The sequence below is a fragment of the Giraffa tippelskirchi genome, chromosome 9 (assembly GCF_054371585.1).
Source record: "Giraffa tippelskirchi isolate mGirTip1 chromosome 9, T2T-mGirTip1v1.2.pri, whole genome shotgun sequence".
Classification (NCBI taxonomy): Eukaryota; Metazoa; Chordata; class Mammalia; order Artiodactyla; family Giraffidae; genus Giraffa; species Giraffa tippelskirchi.
In genome coordinates this window covers 71,838,340-71,861,818 of record NC_137283.1, presented here as the reverse complement: position 1 = coordinate 71,861,818, position 23,479 = coordinate 71,838,340, and the positions used below count along the sequence as shown (strand labels likewise).

Sequence of the window (23,479 nt, the reverse complement as noted above, 5' to 3'; positions counted from 1 at the left end):
TGAGAGCAGAGACTGTCAGGAAACTCCTCTGGGTATGTTCCAACGCTGTATTCCAAAGTAACCCTAAGGTAGTGTGAGACTGAAAGCAAGATAATCAGTTGCATTAAAATGGATGGTTTTCTGAAGCCAACCAAGTGATTTTGTATGTATGTGTGCAACATAGGTGTTTTTTTTTTAAGACCTATTTAAGGATCATTCATAAACTGACACAACGTGCCAATTATTTTGTTGTTGTTGTTGTTCTGGTATTCTGCTACCTAACATTAATGGCACTCCCCTTCAAAATATCTGGATAGGCCATTATTTCTCAGTAAATAATGTACCAACAAGGAGGTAGACAAATGAGTAAGAAATGTGTGAGAAATACTATCTCCAGAGAACATTTCACTTTGAGATAGTTTAATATAATTAATTTGAGAAGGAGGAAAGGATTACTTGAAGTAGAATATATTTTTTTCTGGGTGGAAAATGTTCTAGAATACTTTCCACAGTGAAAAGAAAATGCCTACTACCTACCAAAAAATGGAATTTATGTTTTCATTTATTATATAAAATTTTAAATTATCTGAAAGGCTATCATTTTTGAAATTAAAATGTTAGTTTTGAATGTTAAATATGCTTTTGAGTACATTTATAATAAAATGTCATGATATATTAAGATTAAAATGTCTTAGTAAAGTGGGTGCTGAAATATTGTGCAATTCTTCAAAGGCAAGAAAAGTAACACAAAATATACTTTTCAAGTTCTAAATATATTAATTACCCAACGTTTATGCTATTATTTAAAATCTTTAAATTGCTGCATTCATTCTTTCTTTGATTAATTTTAGTGCCATGTTTGAGACTTCTTCATGGTTTGTCATTAAAGTTTGTCATATCACATTATATGTTATGTATTTTTATTATTCATGCCATTGTGTTGCTTCACATTTCCATGTCTAACTATAAATTTGCTGATTTCTTTCTTTTGTTTCCATCATTATGTGCATTTAATTCATTGAAGAACAAGAAAAATATAACTCATCCACAAAAGGTAAATATTAACGTAACTTTTTAATAATTGAATATTGTTTCTTTTCTCTCATAGTATATGAGTTATGTAACTGTATTTTTTAAAATAATGAGCTACATTATTTAACAGATAGCTTTTTGCCTGCGGTGATTTTGTAGGGCATTTGGTGTCAATTGTTCTGTATTGTGAGCAGTTCACATCAAAGAAGAGACGATTATAATTAAGAGTATTTTTGCTTCAAAATTTATTTATCCACACTGACAACTAGAAAGTAATTCTCTTTGGAAAAGAATAGCATATTTATTTTATGTTTTTTGCATTCTCTTGTACTCATTGATACAGGGTTTAATGCTTACTGTCTGTGATGCAAAGGAGCAGAAAATCCCTAGCTTTTCCTTCTAAATAGCAGTAACCTTATGGACTATTTGGCCCCCTGCAGTCATGCATTGGAAAGTGGCTGCCAGAATTCTGCTCCTCTTGGCCCCAGGAGGGTTAGAACACCCATCAGTTCTTCCTTCTTGAGGGACACTGAAAGGAAACTGATTACCCTGCTGTGGTGGCACCTTGCTGACCTGCCCTGGCCCTTCAGATCACATGTGATGTGTGGTCTTTGTACTTGAATCCCATGTAGATACAGGCGTCAACCCACTCTCACGTGCCATCTGATTAGGTGTGACTATTGGCTTGATAATTAAATACTTGAATATGAGATTTCAGCTTAAAGAAATAATATTAGCAATGCTAAAAGATTATATAATTTAACAAAAGTACCTTTGCTCACTATTTGTAACTTGATGATGTAATTAATTTATTGTTCCCAGTAACTCTAAAAGCTAGTCCTGAGAGGACCATCATCCTTTTCTGAAAGATGAAGCTCAGGTTGAGAGAGGTTCAGAGATTTACCCATCCACCCTGGAGATGTGACATAGATTACAAGCCCACCTCCTACTTCGGACCTCTTTCCTCTATACTTGATTGCATCCTATTTTAGTAGGCACAAATCCCAAGTTTAGATTCCTGACTTTGAGTATAGTGAAGTATGTGTTATGTCTCTAATGTCATAGGTTGAAAATGGGAGGTAATATTCAAGTACTTATATTAGTTTGAGTTTATGAAAATTTTATTTATATTCTGGCACATAATACATATTCTGGCAAAGTGTCTGAAATACCAGGCAATGAATAGATATTAATAAAAATAAAATGTTATTCAGATCAAAATGTTGTGAGATCCTAGGCTTTGGTCCCTAGATTTTTCAGATTTCTGGCCATCTTGCATTTTTAATTCAGGTATCAGAAACACAAATTTAGGTTCAGTAGTACAAAAATGGCCAATGCATTTATTGAATGCATTCAAAAGAATTTATTTAGACTTGCAAGATACATTTTAGTATGCTAAAAGATGTTATGTTGGAGATGGGTCAATGACCTCATTTGTTTAGCGAAAATAAGTATAATAATTGTTCATTTGGAGACCTCATCCTCCTATATTATTACTAGCCAAAGCTTTAATTTGCTAATCGAAACAATGCAAAATTCCTGGGTTGTACAACTTCAAGTGTATGAAGTATGCACCTTTACAGCCTCGCTACAGAGCATGTCAGGTTGTTACATTTTAACAAGGTCGATTTTGTCCTAACTGAGGTGTGTTATCATTCTGCCAAGTCTTCCTGGGACATAGGGTGTAGATAAGCTTCATAGGATGTACCACATGACTGAAAACAATCGAAGAGACTTGTTTCCAAATGCAGCCAGGAAGGCAAAGAGCAGTCCAGGATGCTGCATTTCTCTCCTGGAATTTAAGGGAGCCACAGCTTAGCCATGAAAAGCGTGGGCAGCCCGGAAAAGATATAAGCAAATTCAAGAAGTTTCTGTTGAGTCCGATTGTAGGTTCACCTGCCCCATAGGAAAGAAAAACGTTTTGTTTTGCGTAGAAATCTTGCTGCTGTGAGCTGAGCTTTCTGAGGTTGACTATATTTAGAATTAGGTTATCCTGAGTGCTCCCTGAGTGTCGGGACTGGCTTAAATACAGGCGGTAACAGCACAAGCTTACAGGACCCCTAGTGAGAGGTAGTTTTGATGAATTGCAGACAAATTTGTAAGATGTTCCCAGTTTGTCCAGGATTTATGAGGTTTCACAAGATGCAAGATATTCAGTGCTAAAATCAGGAAAACTCTGGGCAGGATGGGCCGGTTGGTCAGTCTACCCGAAGGGGATGTAGGGGACCAGTATATAATTTTCAAGCATATTTTGTAAAACACATCCAGAGAGATATAATATACTGAACGTTTTTAATATGAGTTAGAGGTTATAGGGCACTTCCTTTAGATCAGTGTCTTGACTGACAGGATCATCTCTTCATCTCATCATATTTCTGCCCCAACTTGAGACATAACTATTCATATCCTCATTTATCAACTGAGGGAGCTACAGCCTAGAGAATTGCAGATCCCAACCCCAGGTCAGCTGCTCACTGGGAAAGTGCTTGGACAGGAATCTGGGCTCGAGCCTCACTCAGGCGCCCTTGTGCTGAACCACTTTGCTCGGCTGCCTCTCCCACATTCAGCACCGACCAAGCACCCACTGTGGTGTGACACCACCTAATCAGGGTAATGACCAGGACGGAAGGTGTAGTGATTCCTCTTAGAGAAAGAGGGCAGAGGATGTCCAGAAGAGCAAAGCTGCTGCAGGACAGGGCTGGACCGTGAGGCCACTCCCTCGGTCGCGGTCACCGTCCCCTACCTTGGAGGCCCACTCAGGGCCCTGCCGCCCCCGCTGACCCAGTTTTATGTCACTCACCCAGATCTTCCAGTCCCTGGCTTGCTCTTCAAGTGACCCCTGCACCCAGAGCAAAGGAAACCACTGTATTCGGACTAAGATGACACCATCTCGCACTTAAACATTAACTGAGGAAATAGAAATGTTCACACCAGCTTCTTTACCTCTTTCCCACCTCCTCTTTGTATGTTGGAAGCTGAGGTACCTTATCTTTCTAGGATTCACAGACTGTTTTATAGGCATATTTTAAATCATTCATTCTCAAAGTAAGCCAATTTTTCCCTCTCTGCTACATTTCTTGGACAGTTTTAAAGAGCCCATGAATGTAGTTTGGGGGCATCGAAATAATGATATAAGAAGATCAAAACAGAACCAGAAATTAAAAGGCTTCAGGTGAGAAAAAAATGTTATTATCATACTAAATTTCTAATTTATATGCCTTTAAGATAGGATCTCTAAAGTGCATTAACTTTTTGCCTTTTGGAAGCAATCTGGAATAATAACAAAACCCATTATACTGTCTCTACAAGTAGAATTCCCTTTATCATAAGAAATGTGTAGTTTACCCATAGGGAGAATGAAGTGCAATTAGGATTCAAGTAACTAAAGGATTTGAAAAGGAATGAAGAGCAAATAGCATCTGTTCTGTGGTCCTGTTTAACTAATAAAATATATAATAATTATTGTAAGCAGGTCATAAGGGCCATTTAAGGATTATCTCTAGTCCACTGAATTTTTAAACTTCTGTTAGAAAAATGCTCCAATAAATTATCTGTATTTTCTTTTTGAAGTTTTGACAAGAGTAGTTTGAATGCTAAGCACTCAAACTATAATCTTTATGGAACTATTAGCATTAATCTGAATTAAATGTAATTCAGATTAAAAGTGAAAAACATCATTTTAATGATTTTATGTTACGTTATTTATTCTTTATGGAGTTTCTTTTGAAACACATTATAGGAGAAAAATCACGTCACTTGGCTTTTGTCAATATCAGTAAACTAATTTATTTGTAATCTTTAGAGGCGGCATTATTTTAACTGTCATTATGTAGAAAAGGATTTCAGCTTTCTTCATGTTTTTCTTAACTGCATTTTTAGTAGGTGCATATTACCCAGGTGATTCATTTGATGTTACTGTGTGTAAAGATTTCAAGTTCTTTTATCTTCTAGGGCTTTGCTTTTCTTGAACACTTGCCATGAATATTCATAAATGTTAAGTCATAAACATTTAGACCTCTGTTAGTAAAAGCATCAAATTGGTCTGTTTCTCTTTTTATCACAAACCGATAACTATGTCATTCTAGCCTTCGTTTTAAACTTTAGGGATATATGAAAGTGATCCATGTACAATAGTTCTGAACTCTTGGTTTGGACCCATTTTTTTCTGTTTTGCTGATTCAAATGTGATGCTTTATAATAGTATTAAAGACTTTTAAAGTTTTGAAGTATTTAATGCTTGAATCAACCAGCTGTCAGCTTGCCAGAAATATGCCCTTGAGGGAGAAGGGTTTTGCCCCTTCCTCCCTGATTCTGCAAGAGAAGATAAAAGGTGGATGCCTAGCCATGAATAGACCTTTTGGGTTTTCTCCTCTAAAGCTGTATATTTCCCCTAAATACTGTAATTTTGTTTTGCAAACTTTAAAATTTGTCAACACTTTTTGCAAAAAAGAAAGGAGACATTGAATTTAGCAGTTATGCCACATCAAACCTTTCAAGATAGATTCTGTTGCCACCAGTGTAATTGGATTAACAAAAAATGATTGATAAGCATGTTAAGAGATCCTGGGGATGAACAGCACCACCCTTTGGGTTACCAGAGAAGCCTTAAGTCCATGGACTACTCTCACAAAGATTGCGTTCTATGCAGTGCCTTGTAAGGAGGACAGTGCATGGTCTCAAGACAGACATACACATAAAAAGCTATCTAAGCCTGTGTAACAAAAGGGCAGGGTAAAATGACAGATTTTTCGTTTGACTTTCTCATCTGTCCAGTATCTGATTAATATTTTCACTGTTACTCTGGGGCTTGGCTATTTTGACACTGAAAATGATATATGAGACTGGAAATCCTGAACTTGTTTTAGGTAGTTGAGTGAAAATCAGCTAAAACAAGAGTTGGCTTTGGGGTTTTGGCTGCAGACAAAAGAGAAATAAGTGATGATCCATGGAAGTTACCTATTTCTTCTAAATCAATATTCCATTTCAATTTTCTGTACCAAAACACAGCCTCTTTTCAAGTCCTTAAAGGCGATGTGGTTCTTTTTACTTTGCATGTGTTATCTACTTGTTGTATTTTATGTTTCTCATCCTGGATAGACAGTATCTTTTATTTTATTGTTTATGTTACTGTAGCATAATCCTTAACATCCAAGAGAATCATGGAAGGGCACATTTCTCCCCTTGCAAATTGAAATTCAGTTTATTCTAGGAAAATGACCCAGAATATGGGCATTGCTGTATAGTCAAAATATTTTAAATATTTACTCTTTAGATACACATATTCTATATGTCGGGGAGGGGGAAAGGAGTGGGTATGTGAGGATTGTATCAAAGTTGCTTATTATGTTTGTATGACTCCAAAGATAAGGATGGGCAAGAAAAGATTGCTTTATCTTTTAACTGGCAAGAAAAAATGATAAAAAATAACCAAATATAACTGGTAATTTTTGCCCCTTAACTTCTATAGTTTTGGTAAATTGGCAAACAAAAAAAAGTAAAAATGCTGGAAATTAGTTGAGGAAGAGAGAAAGTTGTTAGCTTCCTATTTTTTAAAAATATCGGAAAAATGTCAACACTTTATTGAGACGGTACAGAGTCAGAGACTACAACAGCAGGAAGTTACTCTAAGTGATGTCTTAGAGTTTTCATTTTCTTTACAAATGAAAGCTCTGTAAAGGTGAGATGTCAGGCCTGATCACGTTCGCACTGATGAATGGTGGTCTGTCTGAAGTTTTAATCTCTGCCAAGTGTTTTTGAGTCCTGAGTTCTTACCATTTTACCCCGTTGCTTCCAGTAGGTGGAGAATGTTCCTACATCTTAACAGTTTGTGTTCCTCTAAAACCCATGTGTAGGGATAAGTACTGCAGTCTGGAATTTTCTAATAGAAAAGCATCTTTCTTTCTTTTCAGGCTGTATATAGCTTACAAAGTTTACAGATTCAGTCAGCTCATTTTTTTCATCTTGTATTACTTTCCAGTCTCCACATTTCCTGTTACATTGTTTATTGTATTTGAGTGCCCACCAGGAGTGATTTGTAAAAATAAAAGCTTCAGAGAAGGGATTTCCTTAGTGCTATCAGTAACTGAGGCATTGCAGATACCTCATTCATATGTTGAATTCTGACAGCTTTCAGGCCTGTGGTCATTTATCACTCTTTCTGAGACACACTAGACCCAGATCAGGGCTTCACTGTTGCCAAACTCGTTTTGTATCACCAAGCAGCAAGGATGCAGAGGCACTAAAATTTCATCAAGTGTGGTAGCAAACTTTAGACAAGGTTGTTATCCTGTACAAATGTTACCATGTTTTACCTTTCACACATGTGCTAGCTAATCTTGTTGTTAAAAAAAAAAACTCAATAACCTTTTTGCTTTAATATGTTTAATAATACAGCAATTTTCATTATTCCTATTCCCTTTTATACTCAGATTTCACCTAGAATACTTGGAAATGTAGGTTTAGCAATATATTGTATGGATTATCTGTTTTGCCTATAAACACAAGCATTTGAAATTTCAAATTCATGTTAATTTCTAGATGCATAGGGAGAAATGAGAAAGATTTAAGGAATTTGAAGAGCAGAACAAATTTGTATTTATATAATTGTAAATTCATTCAAGAATAATTTAAAATATATTTATGAAAATTTAATGTTTAAATTATAATTATCTTAGATTACACAGGACCATAATATTTACAGTGTTTTAAAGCAGGTCATGAACGTCTTCCAAGTCAAAGGAGTTTCCCATAAAACTGCATTTCTCTTTAGAAGAGGTGATACATTGGAAACCTTTCAATGATGGATTAGGGAAGACTTATTAATGATTCTTTAGCTTTATTTTAAGTCAGAGGCCTCTTTAATAATCTTATGGAAGGGATAGATCTAGAAAAGTATGTATAGATCCAAGCATGATATTTGCAAATGATTGCGCTAAGAGTTGGACACGACTGAGCGACTTCACTTTCACTTTTCCCTTTCATGCACTGGAGAAGGAAATGGCAATCCACTCCAGTATTCTTGCCTGGAGAATCCCAGGGACGGTGGAGCCTGATGGGCTGCCGTCTACGGGGTCGCACAGAGTCGGACACGACTGAAGCGACTTAGCAGCAGCAGCAGCAGCAGCAGCTTCTTCATAGTTTCTCCAAATATTATCTATAATACTAGATTAAGAATTTACACCACTACATGGGCCATGAAAATATAAGTAATTATATTAATCTGTCTTTATCTTTAATAATATCTAATATTTTCCATTAAAAAATTCTAGTAAATCTCACCCTTTGTGTTCCAATCAGTTATACTCGTTTAGAAGACAAGAAATGATTTCACAAGTATTTTTTTTTAAGAAAAGTTCTAAACTTTCTTAATTGTAATGTTGAGTTGATATTTGATATAAGTACATCCATTGGATAAAAATGTCAGAGCTTAAAATTAACTGAGGATATAAAGTTGATCTAAAGAAAATTGATGAAATCCAATAAATATCTTTTAGGAAAATTAATACCTGCTTTTTAAAAAGCACAATTTATTTAACATCAAACACATCAGTCAGCTTGTAAAAAGCATAGTGAAAAATTCTAGCTTTAAAAAAAAGCTTGTGTATAAAATTACAATGTTAACTATACTCTAGTGGCTAGGGGAAATGAATTACGTTACTACCACTCTATGGGAATTATAACTGAAGCTATATTTTCATTAAAATACTAAGTGAAATTATGTAATAATTTGTTACATTTGTTATAAAAAATGAGCAAGGTTATTTAACTCTCTAGTATGTGGCAGTATGGAAATTGAAAAAAAAAATTAAAACCCAGATGTTCTCCAAATTTAAAATATTTTTAGAAAGAAATAGTAATTGACACTTTGATGATTTTGTTAGTTTCCAATGCTACCAGTATTCAGAGTATTCCTAAAATGTAAATTTAATGCTAGGATTTATGGAAGAATTAGAAAATATTTTATTTCATATTTTAACTTTGCTATTAGTATTAATATTATTAATATAAAAATTAATTATCAATAACCATTCTTTTCAAAGTAAGATATTTGAGCTCTCTAGGCTGTGGTTAATTTTACATTTAGTTGGATACTCAAGAGTTAATCACATTCCAAGGACTGATTTCTAATCATTACCAAGTATGTTATTTGCTCTATAAATCATGTACATTAATAATCATGTTTTCTGTATCACTTTGTGATAAATGTTATATTTTATCTCATAAATTTTCTTACTACTTAGATTGACACACCAATAATCCAGAATTGATGTCATTTCATTCCATAATGTACAGTTGAAAAATAAAATGTACAATACACAAAATATGTAGAGAAGTTAAAGAACTGCCCAATTCACACTGAAGCCTCTTCACTGATGTTTACAAAAAACAATTTTACTGAAATATGACCACTTATATCAACAGTTATTTTAGAATACACACTAATGTGCACATCATCAGGAAATAATGAGAAATACTCTTTAAAAATGTGGATTATATGTAATTATCTGACTTTTTGATGTAAGTCAGTGATAAACTGTTTGCATTTCACTTCTGATCTTGGAATCCAAGAGCAAGCATTGAGGACATAGAAACAACATTATTGCTGATGAGTCAAGAGTGTCCAGTCAAGATTTTGAAAAGAAAATGATTTGGAGATTTTCTTTCTTTGACAGCTTAGAGGATGTCAACTTTCACTTCTTTAAGGATAAAGATAGTATATTAATCATTTTTGGAAGGTCAGAGTGAAGTCATTGAACCATTGTAGAATTCAGTTTGTTGTTGGTATTTTTTAAAGTCTTTAAAAATCCTGCTGCTGCTGCTGCAGTTTGCCTTTGGTACCCGCCGTGGTCCTGTCCTGCCTCTGGAAGCAGAAGGGCAGACAGCCCTCACCGCCAGCAGGTCTTCTTGAGAGTGATACAACACAGAGAACAGCCTCGTCCAAGGGGGAAAAAAATAAGACCACATTTGAAAAAGGGAAAGAAAAAGAAATGAAATGAGAGTAAGAAAGAAAAGAACTCTCATTTCTTTTTGTAAACTTCAGAAGAGCCTTCAGAATTGCTAGTCTGGACGGAGTTGGCTTTAGAAAAGAATAAAAACGAAATATAGCTGGAGATAAGTAGCTGATGACAAACCAGCCTGTCTGTAGAGTCTTCCAGGTGTATTAAATGGAAAGCCATCCTTCATTCTTAGGGATGAAAAACCTGGTCTTCTCTAAGGTACAACTGTAACCTACATATACTTTGCTAATCACACATCACCTTCAATCTGAAGCATTTTCCTTAGTTTTTCCATGACTTCTTGGCCACCCTGCTGTGTGTTTCTCAGACTCACCCCAGGAATTCTGTGTCTTTTATTTAAAGAAATGAGGTGCTATCCTGGCAAGGTTAAATCACCAGAACTATTTCAGACTGCTTTAGCCTGTAGCTCTTGGGAAATAATCTTTTCACTGCTCCCCACCAAGACTTACATGATGCTAAATGTGAAGGTTACAAAGCTATAGGCTAACCAGTGTCAAAGATTTCTTAAAATGTTTGTGATTGCTGAGAATATTAAGCTGACATTATTTAAATCTGCTTTTATCACAAGTAGAGATTACATAGATTTGCTTTAAGCATTAATTGTGGAGTACAGCTGCTTACACTTCATCTGTCTTCCTCAAAGCCCAAAGCAGGTGACCGGAGTTACCCACATCACAGGCACATGGCAGACAGCAGACTCCTGTACATTTTCTCACTGGCTATATGGCTTTCTATAAGTACATCTCACATTTTCAATAATCTGTTTCAATTTTGCTTTATAATATTTATTATGACCCCTTATATATTGTCAAGTAATTAATATATTTAGAAACTGCTCTTCGCAAGGTCTTTATTGAGCCACACGTTAATCACAATAGTTATTTACAACCACAAGTCAACATTTTCAAAGCAATTGTTGTGACTGCTTCATTCATGTAACTGTGTCATTAGGGGTTGATATCATCTGTCTAATATACTGAATTTAAACAAAGCAGAACATCTAATAACTTGGTGTGAAAAGACAAAACATTTGGCACACATTTTATACCATGTACTTGTCTCATGGGCTATTAGTCTATACTTGGACACACAGTAAACTGCGTTTTTACTGCATTTCCATGAGTGTCGGTGTCTTTTATCAAGGATCACAGGCCATGTGTAATCACTGCAATGGAAAACATTTGTCAGCAAGTGTCCTTATAAATTCCTTGTTAGAGAGGAAATTGACAACCAAATCAATTAGATGTATCAGTATTCCCATTCTCCTTTAAATCACAAAACCTCTTGGCAGAAACCCTAGTACATTAGTTACAAAACCATACAGGTTTTGGTCAGATAAATGTGTATGTAAGCAACTTAATAACAAACTCTAGCACTTGTTGCAGAGATTGGCAAAAGATAAGTTATAAAGCATAAACATAGTCCTCATACAACACAGGCACATGTACACAACTGTATTCTTATTTTTTAATTTGTAAGAATGTAAAAATTAAAGACAGGGTCTTTGAGCTACTTGTGATGGATTTTGACTTAAAATAGCTCATACTTTACTGAAGGCAGTACTTCACATCTAAACAGCCACACCTGCTACGCTACTTAGAAGATTAATAAAGGCTTAACTGGAATACACTCATTTATTTACAATTCAAATTAAAAACCTAAAATTCTATATCACATTTTGAAAAAGTACAAATTTTGTTTTTGTGGTCAGACAGAGCTTTCAGAAACAGAAAATGAATCTTTTCCCTTAGCAAGTCCAGTTTTAAGATTGGCAAATATTCATGAAAAAAGGTTGGTAGAAATGAAGGATTTAATCAGAACGCCTCAGAAAAGCAGATGCTCTTCCGTTACAAGAGTTTTTAGATGCCTGCTTCAGCTGACAATGTTATCTGATGTGCATGCGTCTCAGTAAACACGTGTGGCTTTGTGTGATGTGTTCACTTTATATGTACAAGCAACCAGTTCATTCAATAGGGAGCATATTTTCACAATCAAATTCGGTTTCACATAATCATTTACGAATGGAATTGATATTATTTCATCTCTGAGAAAGACATAGGGTCCTTAGCTTTTGTTACTAACCTTTGTGTCCCCCATTCTGTGTGATTTGAGTCACATTCATCATTAGAGCCCCAGTTGCTAGCATTTTATCTTCTGCCGTTTGTTTGTTAATCATGTGATTTTGAGATTTTATTTGAAGTCATTATCAAAAGCATTGCAATCTTAAACCATTCGGTTCCTCAGAGGTGCTTCGGTCTTTTAATGGATTCCCGTTGTGTGTTTTTGCAGCAAGCTTAGTAGTGGAGGAGCGAACGAGACAGATGAAAATGAAAGTGCATCGATTTAAGCAGACAACAGGGTCTGGTTCTAGTCAAGAACTTGATCGCGAGCAGTATTCCAAGGTAAAACCAGTAACTGACCAATAGTTTCCCTGGTTACAAAAAAAGAGTACAGTGTGGGTAGCAGGTAGGACCAGTGAGCCCTTAAGTTATAGGAGAGAAATCATCGTTCAGATGATGGTCTTGCATCGTGACTTCTCTCCTCTGAACATGTTCACAAGATAGTTTAGTAACGTATCATTTATGAATTTGGATTAAATGTTTTATCTTAAAAAGAAAGTGCTTGATGTTAAAGTCACTTAATGATTGTCAGTAGTCAAATTCATATCAATAAGGTACATGAAGCCATTTTATCTCTTGAATTTCATTTAACATTGTATTTTAAATATTAAAATGTAGATTTATAGTCTTAAATACTATTTGAGGTTGATAATTCCTATGGAGATTTCACAGTGCGTGAAAATTGTGTGATGTGAGATTTCTTATTGATCTGTCTTTAGTAAGAAAACTTATTTAAACTCTGAGAACCTGAAATCCACACAATTTCAAGAAATAATGAAAACGTATTTCAAAGTTATTTTGTAAGGATGCATTGAGGAGTTTATAAAATGCTAAATAGCATCTGATAATTTTGTTTAAAATATGATTTTTAATTAAAATAGAGTTTTATGCTTCTTTAATTTTGAACGTATTATCTGATTTATTTAAAAACATCTTTTTAAAAAAGACTACAAAAGCTCAGTAGCCACCACAGTGTGTTCTAAGTCGCTTCAGTCGTGTCCAACTCTTTGCAAACCTGTGGACTGTAGCCCACCAGGCTCCTCTGTCCATGGGAGTCTCCAGGCAAGAATACTGAGATGGATTGCCTTGCCCTCCTCCAGGGGATCTTCCTGACCCAGGAATTGAAACCTCAACTCTTATGTCTCCTGCATTGGCAGGCAAGCTCTTTACCACTAGTGCCACCAGAGAAGCACACTACAGGATAACCTGTGTTATAAGTTGATATCTGGAGCACTTTTTAAAGTAATGACCTTTTAGAAATTCAAAATTAAGTAAAAACTATACTAAATTAATATTGTTAGCTTGTTATATGAACCTAGAAAAACCTACTCATTTTTAATATTTGAGGTTGTTCATTATGTAGCCAGATATTCAGAGACTAATACAAAAATAAACAGGCGGTGACAAAATCAGATTTGTTACCAGCCCTCCATACAGGCATGTGTGTTGGACACCATCTTATCATCTTATGACTTTATGTCTTAGTTTAGCTGCAGAAGGTTCCAACTGGACAAAGCTCAAGGTCACCGTGATCTAGTGGAGCCCAACTCCCTAGGAGTCTGAAACAATATTTTAAAAAGTAAAATCAGTAAAAAAAAAAAAAAAGAGAGAGAGAGAGAGAAATATTAGTAAACAAAATATCTTGATGTTTCCCAGAGTTGCTGATTCCTCCATGTGTTTTTTCCTCCAGTTTGTACTTTATGATATTATCACTTAATCAGCTATTTGAATATCATCATCATTTTTGTTTTCTTTTATACAAATGCAGTAAGAATTATTAAACAGGTTAAGTTAGGATTTCTTCCTCCACTGTGGCACTTACTTATTTGGGAAGGATCTTCAAACTAGAAAAGTTAAATCTAAGATGGAAATGCTTTCTTGATTTCTTAGCATCATGTCAAAGGATGCGGTCAGATTGAACCATGGAGTGAGGTAGAGCCAATACAGAAAACAAGCAAGAGGTGAATAAAGAATCAGCATCAAATCCTGAAAGCCTTTCTGAACTGGGCCTCTAGTCATTCATCAGGTGATCAAAAGACTCTAAAATGAAGTGCCCTAAACGCTAAACCACCCTAAACCACCACTAACACTTGTTTTCATAATGAATCAAAAGTAGGTTGATCTTGATTGAGAGATTCCAAATTCTGAAAATACCTAAAAATGACCCCCTCTAGTCCAGCTGTCTTATTTACCAAATTTATGAAAACTGAGGCTCTCTCCAAAGAAAGGAGATACTTTCTCTTCATTAGCAAAGATTTCCTGTTTGGTGGTCAGCCCTCCATTCCCAGCTAGAACTTAGATGCCCTTTGCTCTTCCTATGACACCAGTGAAATGTATACATGACTCCAGCCTGATTCAGAGTCTCTCCTATGGCTTTTAATTTGTATGTAGTTGAATTATTATATTCTATCATTCCTTTCTTGTTTGCATAGGCATCCTTTTCCTTTTTCTCTCTCATTGAATTTGAATATTAAAAACCTCTTTACTTTCAAATATATTACAATTTCTTTTACTGCATACATTGATACTACTATATTACATAAATGAAATTATTATAAATTATACTGATAAGTGTGAGATCAAAGATACAGTATCTTTAAAAACATGAAACTATAATACAGGAAAAATATATAAGATAAAATAACAAATAATTAGCTTATATTAAATTTTATGTGTTAAGTAAAAGGTAAATACTCTGCATGATTCTAATATTCCTAATGCTTACAATAAATTTTTTAAATAGTTTCCAGTAGTAATTTCTGTTATTCTTCTCCTCTTTTTTCTTTCTTAAATTTACCCTTTTACCCCAACCTTTTAACAATTTGCAAAGATATATTTGTATTTGTATAGCTGAGAACCAATATTTTCATAAATTTAATATACACTAAATTTTGAACTTTATTTCTATTGACTTATTTTTAGTCCTTTGCCTAAAGCAAAGCACCTTAATTGAAATTCTGTCAAATTAGAAATTGGTTAACTGTTTTCAAATATTTATAATGAAACACCAACAGAATTCGATTTTCTTCAGGACAAAGAATTAGCAGACAGATGTAGTATAATTCCTAAGATGTTTCAAACCTGACACCTCCTTCAAGTATTAAATGAACCTAACTCCATCCTGAGTAAAGAATTAGCAGTAACTTGGCTTCTGAGAAAATACGAAACTACATCACTGTCCCTGAAATGTGACACTGTGCTACATTTTCACTGATGTTAGAGTCACAGACCCTGGTGGTGGAGTGAAATTCATCAGTGGAGAGTGAATTTTCATGTAGGTCTCACATTTGAAAGAGCGCTTCTGTTTCTGTAACTCAGGAACAGCAGGCAGAGTTGACATGATAGATTCTGAATGTTTATTATAATTTATGAAAGCAGCAGCCCTATTATCAGGGCTTCCTTCACATCAAGGACAAATTTCCCTGTGATATGATCAATATGAATTTCTCCTTGCTAAGTCACTTCAGTCGTGTCCTACTCCGTGCGACCTCATAGACAGCAGCCCACCAGGCTCCGCCATCCCTGGGATTCTCCGGGCAAGAATACTGGAGTGGGTTGCCATTGCCTTCTCCAGAATTTCTCCTTAGGATGCTACATTTCTCAAAATGCATTTAACATATTTCCATTAAAATATTTAATTGTTAAATAGGAGTTTTAAAGAATCATGCTTGATGAAAAGTCAAAGTTATTAAACTTAAAAGATTTTGAAAATAAGTAGATATAGTAGTATAAAGTGAGTGTAAAGCCTTTCCTTCAAATTACAAATGTGAAGAAAACTGTGACATTGTGTCAGAATGATGGATTATTCTTTACTCCAATATAAAAAAAAAAATGTTAACATGACAGTCTTTCAAAATTTTTTGTTTTGTCTCTTGACAGGAGTAGAAGAAGTCTATATACAAAAAGGAGAAGAACAGATAATTTATAGGAAAGGAGAAAATCTTTAGTTGGAGAAATAATTCCATGCATATTCCCTTACCCTTAGTTTATAGTCCTCACTGCTTATTATTGGCATTTGCCAAATAAGGGGAGACTTTGTTCTAGGGGTCAACACCATGCCAGGATATTTCCTACAGCTATAAATTTTTATTGTATTAGAAACAAATTAATTCATGTTCTCTCAAGTACAAGCTATCATTTCAATGTTTGGAAGTATTACAGGAATGACATATTTACATAGCAAAATAGTTTTAGAGACAAGTAATATTGGAATTATGTTTATACCCCAGTAACAGTATTAAATTCAGCTTCCACTATGTGAGCATGTTATGTTTTTACATCTATTAGGTAAATAAAAAACAGTTCTGACTGAAATGAATCTTTCCAGTTAGTGTCATGCTACCAGATATGACAATTTGATGATAAAAATTACCATGCTACTTTAAATACATTATCATAAATCATGTTAACTTTAGGTCACATACAAAGTTGTGTAAATAGCTCATTTCTGAACATATTAACATATATGCATTTCCTTTTGGATTACTATTTAGCATATAGCTTTCAAAAATAAATCATGCAATCATGAAAAAATTATTTGAAAATAGAATTTTGTAGACATTCTCTAAATTTGGAATTGTGAAATTCTTTGCCCAACACATACATGTAAGAGATGGAAAATTAAAGCTAACATTTAAATACCTTCACCCTGAACTGCTATCATATGAATAATTATTAAATAAATGTGGTCCTTTATCTAGAACTTTTAAAGTATTATTGTCCTATAATTGCCTTTGTATATACAGAACCACAATTTAGCATCATTTTATGTAGTGTTCTTTAGCAAGACAATTGTTTATACAAAATTTTGAACTAGTTAGGATTATTTTAGATTTGTTAAAACTCACATGATATGGAGCATAGAGGAAGGGTGAGTCTTTCTACAAGTTTAACAAACATTTGATATTTTCACACCTGAGCACATAAGTGCAGAATTAAATTTCTTGGTAAGAAACATAAATAGCTGATGTTGATCATGTGTCCCTTTAGTCATATGTTCTTTTATGTAAGAAGTTAGCTTACCTTCCAGGACCTAACAATATAAAATCAATTATGTATTTGTTATTTTAAAATTGTAGATACTTATACAACTTTACTATTTATTATGATTTAAACACACATAAAAATATAGACTGTATAAAGCACTCAACTGTGTGATTCGTTGCAATAAGACAGTAAAGTAGAAATAGAAGAAAGATACTTTTGACACCTTCACCAATTTTAACTTTTACCTAATGATTTCTAAGACTTTAGATAATAAATACTTAAGACAGATACAAGGATATATTGAGGGGCTTCACTGGTGGTTCAGTGGCCAGCACTGTGTGCTGCCAATGCAGAGGGCCCGGATTTAATCCCTGGTTGGGCAGCTAGATCCCACATGCCACATAAGACCCACACAACCAAATAAATTAATTAATTAAAAAGTAAAGACATTTAAATATGAGATGTAGCGTATATTGAAATTTTAATAGGAATCCTTTTTTTTTTTCTTTCAACACTTAGTTAATAGTTTAATCTGAAAATGAGTAATTAAACCATAATAGAAAGCCAAAGTTCTGTCTTTGCCTCCATCACTTCACTTGACTTTGGCATAATCCCTTTGCTTTCTTATCAACTCTTTTTTTTTAGAGAGTTATATTTTTGGGTAAAATGTGAAAGAATGTGATGTCTTAAAATAGGGAAAGTGTGTAGGGTAGATTAAATATCAGTTTTAGAATGCCTCAAGAAGCACAGACAGATGGAAGCAGTCTATTTCATGGGTAGAGTAGAAGGTGAGTAGAATTTGTAGGAAGTGATGAAAATCAAGAAAAGAGAAATTGAGAAGATGAATAATGCAATTTTGAGGCATTAAGTAGGTGCGAGTCATTCGTTTAGTGGATTTTCCACCCAGGCATTGACACTTTTGATTATTTTGTCATTCAGTCCTCATAGACCACTTCTTTCCATTCAGAGGGCATGGGATTGTTCTGTTGGAAGCCATACATCATGCTAGTGTTGGGTTATTTTAGATTTCACACCGAAATTTATGCAAAGTGCACTTTTGCTTGCTGCGGGCAGAGTAGTTGCTAATCTCACCGTGTGTATCTCTGCTTCCCACCACCTGGTAACAGAGCTCACACGCTCTTGTTTTCACTCCTTAGTATAACGTACACACAGATCAGTACAGAAGCTGCGACAACGTCTCCGCCAGGTCCTCAGACAGCGATGTCAGCGACGTGTCTGCCGTGTCCCGAACCAGCAGTGCCTCCCGCCTCAGCAGCACCAGCTTCCTGTCCGAGCAGTCTGAGCGGCCTCGGGGCAGGATCAGGTGAGTGGGCATCACTCGTGCCAACCAGATAGAAGTGCACCTTGCCTCCTGCTTATTCTCGCTCAGAGTTTAGGTAGAGGAGCCGAAGCGTTGCACTGAAATGACCGGGACTAGGGTGGCTTGAGCCTTGGTTCACTGTTGTGTAATGTTGCCCGGATTCTGTGGTCCTTCTATCAGGTGGGGCTTGTAACCACAGAGCAGTCTCTAAAATTCCTTCTAATATCATTAAATCTGTAAAGCATTCTTTAGTCCTGTATTAGGAAGCCTCTCTGTAAAGGGCCTGGTAGTAAATACTTCAGGCTCTGCTGGACAGCCTGTGTTGCAATGATTTACAATGTCATTGAGGTACTGAAACTCTGCAAACAAGTGAGCACAGTCATAGTCCAATAAAGTTTTATTTGCATAAGGACAGAGAGCAGGCTACATTTTCCCGTAGGCTGTAGTTTACTGAGCTCGTCTTCAGTCCCCAAGCAGTTGGTACACCTTCAGGTGGGGGTGATAACAAAATACACATCCCTCTTTTTTACATTATAGGACTTGTAAGAGATTTGCATGTAGTTTGTTTAAATCACCAACAATTATCTTGGTTTTCACGAGGTAAATAACCCTGCTGAAGGGGAAAAGACCTCAGCAATCTGGTCCTGTCTTCAGTAAAACAGACTCAGTGTGGACAAGGCATATTTGGTATTTGCTCTTAACTAGTTCCCAGAAGTAGAAGTTTCACTGAAGGCATTTCGGGGTTGTTGAGAGGTCCATGAAATATAAACGTTCTAAACAGGAGCAGTTATCTTCCTAATACTCTGAAAGCTGATATGATGGCACATTTTGATGATGATCCTGGAGTGTTCTGTCTCCCTGGATTTCTCTGCACCTCATTCATCTGTTGATGTAATTTGAGAGCAGTTATCTTACTTTAACTAACAGTGTCTCACTGAGAATCTACAAGAGAAGTTCTGATCAATCAAGATATTAGTGGAACATTTTATCTCTATTTTGAATATTCTCTGCCTCTGGTCCTAACAGAGTATTAAGTTCTCTAAAAGTGAAGAAAACATTAAAAGAGCTAAAGAATATATCTATTGAGCTGCTAGGATAGAGGGGTAAAAATGATTCTAATTGATCCCTTTGTATTGAAATACTATTAAGATACTGTGTTTCAAAACCTCTTCAGTTTAGCAAGAATATTGATAAATAGGGATTAAACAAAAACTTTTCAGTTTTAATCACTAAAAACAACTTAATTTATATTCATGATAGACTCTACTGGCCTGAGTCCTATGGTATAAAGTATGACTAATTAATAGAATTCACGTCACAAACCAACTCTGAGAACGCTGTGGGTCAACTGTCATTCTCTTGAAATTTCAGGAGATTTTCTTCAAAATTTTCTTCAAAGGATAATTTTCTTCAAAAATTTATCTTCAGGAAGAATTTGGCAACATGGCTTTTAAGGAAGAAAGCAAAGAACAGAAATTTTAGGTAGCTCAACAGCAAGGTACTGTGATTTTGTACAAAGGGTGAGAAGGAACTACATGATAGTGATTGGATCCAACGTTACTTTGTGAGAAAATGATAGTTTATCAGATGGTTCAGTTCAGTTGCTCAGTTGTGTCCGATCCTTTGCAACCCTTTGCATCGATTGTAGCACACCAGCTTCCTTGTCCATCACCAACTCCCGGAGCTTACTCAAACTCATGACCATTAAGTCAGTGATGCCATCCAACCATCTCATCCTCTGTCGTCCCCTTCTTCTCCAACCTTCAATCTTTCTCAGCATCAGGGTCTTTTCCAGTGAGTCGGTTCTTCACATCAGGTGGCCAGAGTATTGGGGTTTCAGCTTCAGCATCAGTGCTTCCAGTGGTGACACCCACTATGGTGCTGCTGCTGCTAAGTCGCTTCAGTCGTGTCCGACTCTGTGCGACTGCATAGACAGCAGCCTACCAGGCTCCCCTGTCCCTGGGATTCTCCAGGCAAGAATACTGGAGTGGGTTGCCATCTCCTTCTCCAATGCATGAAAGGGAAAAGTGAAAGTGAAGTCGCTCAGTCATGTCCGACTCCTAGCGATCCCATGGACTGCAGCCTACCAGGCTCTTCCGTCCATGGTGTTTTCCAGGCAAGAGTACTGGAGTGGGGTGCCATCGCCTTCTCCAAACACTCACTATACTGTACCATGATAAGAAGTAGAAGATAGATGATATTTTGCCTCCTTGATTCATATGATTTCTATTTATTGAAGTTGATGAAGACAGAGATTAGACCTAGAAAGGGTACAAGTCAATTTCTTAATGACAAATCTGTTTTTTCTGGGCATTTCCCTGTTTTCAGCTCCTCTTTCCTGTCTCTGTAGCTTGGAGCATGTTTTAGTTAAGTTATTTTTATTTAAGTGGATTATGTAAAGGCAGGCAGTTAAACTAATAGCTAAACAAGTTTCCCCGGAAGCTCAGGTGAAGAAGTATTTTCCTGTGGCCTGATGCTCGAGGTCATAATTGGTAGATGTTTGATTTCTTAGAACACTTAGGAATAAAGAGGGTAAGATGAGCTACGGAGGGGCAGGACTTTTTTTTGACATTTAAAACCTAGTTATCTTTTCATATATGTCCTTCCCCGGGAATATCCATAGGTGCACAAACACACGTGTTAACACACACACACACACACACACACACACACACAGTTCAGAGTTACTTTGCAGCCACCATCAGCTTTGTGGTGAAGACTTGAGAGGAGGGTTTGTAATGAAGAAACAAGCAACAAAATGGTTTCAAATGGTTGCAAGCTTTTCAACCTTAAATATCCCTGATGCTTATAACACTATGAATGTTGATTTTTCTCAATATAATACTGCTTTGCATTTCTTTATTTTTAGTAACTAACTACCTTCATAGGTTTTAAAAGTCTATGTATTCAAGCTCATATTTAAAGTACCTGATCACTATGATAATAGATATATTTATATTTCATAATAGGTACCAGCAAACCTTTGAGATCCAATCATGCATAAGGACTTTATTATTTCCCAAGACTACTTGAAAGTAGAATATCTATGCCACACACTCAAGGAGATTATAATCTCTTTAAAAGTTTAAAACCTATTTTTTATGTTCTGGTTTCCTATACAAGAGGTCAGATCTTTGACAATGTGGGCAGGAAGCTGAGATGGTTAAAATAAAATAAGGACTCAAACCCTATTCTTTTCTTTCCACATTGAACACAAACTTTTCCCCACACTTAATTAATTTAAAGATTAAAATATATGCTATATTTATTGAAAAAATCAGCATATAAACCCACTCACTTCAAACCCGTGTTGTTCAGGGTTCACATATAAGTATCTTTGCTTATATCTTCCTATGAAACATGAAATGCTTGGCTCTACGTTGCCTGGGGTTTTATACTGAAAGTCATTAAAAGGATTAGAAGACACTATAGCATCCCCTGAAGACAGTGTTCAGTGTCTAAAAGTCCACCAAGTGTCCAGCACACTCCTGAAGGACCCAGAGAGAGAGAAACCACTGACTTCATCTTGTCATATCATATAGAGCCATAGTGTGCAGGCAATTAAATACCATGAATGTATGGTTCTGATTCCATCTATCCAAGTATGTGATGAACCAAGAAAACGTCAAGATAGGCACCTCTGAGATGAACAGTGGGCTGCACAGTGTGATACATGGGTCAGCGTCTCCCAAACACTGCTTGCTACACTTGCCTGTTAGAGATTTGCAGGACAAACTACAGTCCTTGAGGTTTTGAGACATACTACCTTGTAACAGCTTGTTTATCTCTGCTGTCTCCAGCATATACCAAGCTTATTTCATTCTAGAATACCTATTTCCCGGGGATATCCATTAATGTGTTACATAGTTTTTAAGTGAAGTTTGAGAAATTAGCCAGCATCCTGCTGCTGGAGAGATAAATGGCTGTAAAGAGAGCTTCAAAAAGCCTGTTTGGGGAACAAATGAAATTAAGCCCTTACAAAATGTGTTTAGGTTGAAGAATGTAAATATATTTAGATGACCAATCACTTAAAGATCATTTGCAGAGTATTAGGAATTCAGAGGCCATATCCTGAATCTTGTATGTTTGACATAATGATTAGATGAAAGATAGTTGACCACTGGGGGTGGCGCCAGCTAAACCATATGTTTCTGTGTGAACTGAAAAAACGGCGTCTATCCCCCTAGATGCATTCTAAATGCTTCATTCAAAATAACCCAAAACATACTGAATGTTTTCAAATGTTATGTAAACAGGGAACTTCAGTACAAAAACATATACTATACTGTTTATATTAATTAACCTTTTGTAGACAGAATGAATTAAAAGTTCTTCCAAAAATTGTTGTCATGGATTCAAAGTACTTAAAACTTAAGTGATTTCTAGGATGATTCTTACAGGAAAAATCAACACAATAATTCAAAGAGCATGCGTGCTAAATTGCTTCAGTCGTGTCTGACTCTTTGCGACCCTAGGGACTGCAGCCCCCCAGGCTCCTCTGCCTGTGGGGTTCTCCTGGCAAGAATATGGGAGTGGGTCGCTGTGCCCTTCTCCAGGGATCTTCTCTACCCAGGGCTCAAACCCATGTCTCTTCTGTCTCCTGCACTGGAGGGCGATTTCTTTACCACTGGCGCCACCTGGGAAGCCCAATTCAAAATAATAAGCATCAATAAAGATTTGAGGTCCCTTGTTTTTCAGATTTGTCCTGCATGTGATATATAATTTTAACTTAGTATTAGCTTAAATATTTCTCAAAGAACATTTTCCCTTCCAACCATAAAGTGTATAAAGTGTAGAAAGAAAGTGAAAGTGAAGTCGCTCAGTCATGTCCAACTCTTTGCGGCCCCTAGGACTGTAGCCCGCCAGGCTCCTCCGTCCATGGGATTTTCCAGGCAAGAGTACTGGAGTGGGTTGCCATTTCCTTCTCCAGGAGATCTTCCCCACCCAGGGATTGAACCCGGGTCTCCCGCATTGTAGGCAGACGCTTTACTGTCTGAACCATCAGGGAAGCCTAGTAGAAGTGG

At 35.9% G+C, this 23,479-nt stretch overlaps 1 protein-coding gene across 42 annotated transcripts in view; it reads left to right on the top strand.

Annotated features, from left to right (window-relative positions):
* RIMS1 (regulating synaptic membrane exocytosis 1) overlaps positions 1-23,479 on the top strand; it is a 599,905-nt gene that overhangs the window by 474,831 nt on the left and 101,595 nt on the right. For 23 of the 42 annotated variants that reach the window (XM_081526161.1, XM_081526188.1, XM_081526186.1 and 20 more), the window contains 2 exons: positions 12,318-12,430; positions 18,292-18,458. The exons of 14 other annotated variants lie outside the window; for them this stretch is intronic. In XM_081526161.1, the coding sequence (XP_081382287.1) occupies positions 12,318-12,430; positions 18,292-18,458 (280 nt within the window). Of the gene's footprint in view, positions 1-1,003; positions 1,034-4,118; positions 4,184-12,317; positions 12,431-18,291; positions 18,459-23,479 lie in introns of those variants that run through there. 5 more of the 42 variants (XM_081526176.1, XM_081526179.1, XM_081526175.1 and 2 more) reach the window with 2 other exon arrangements.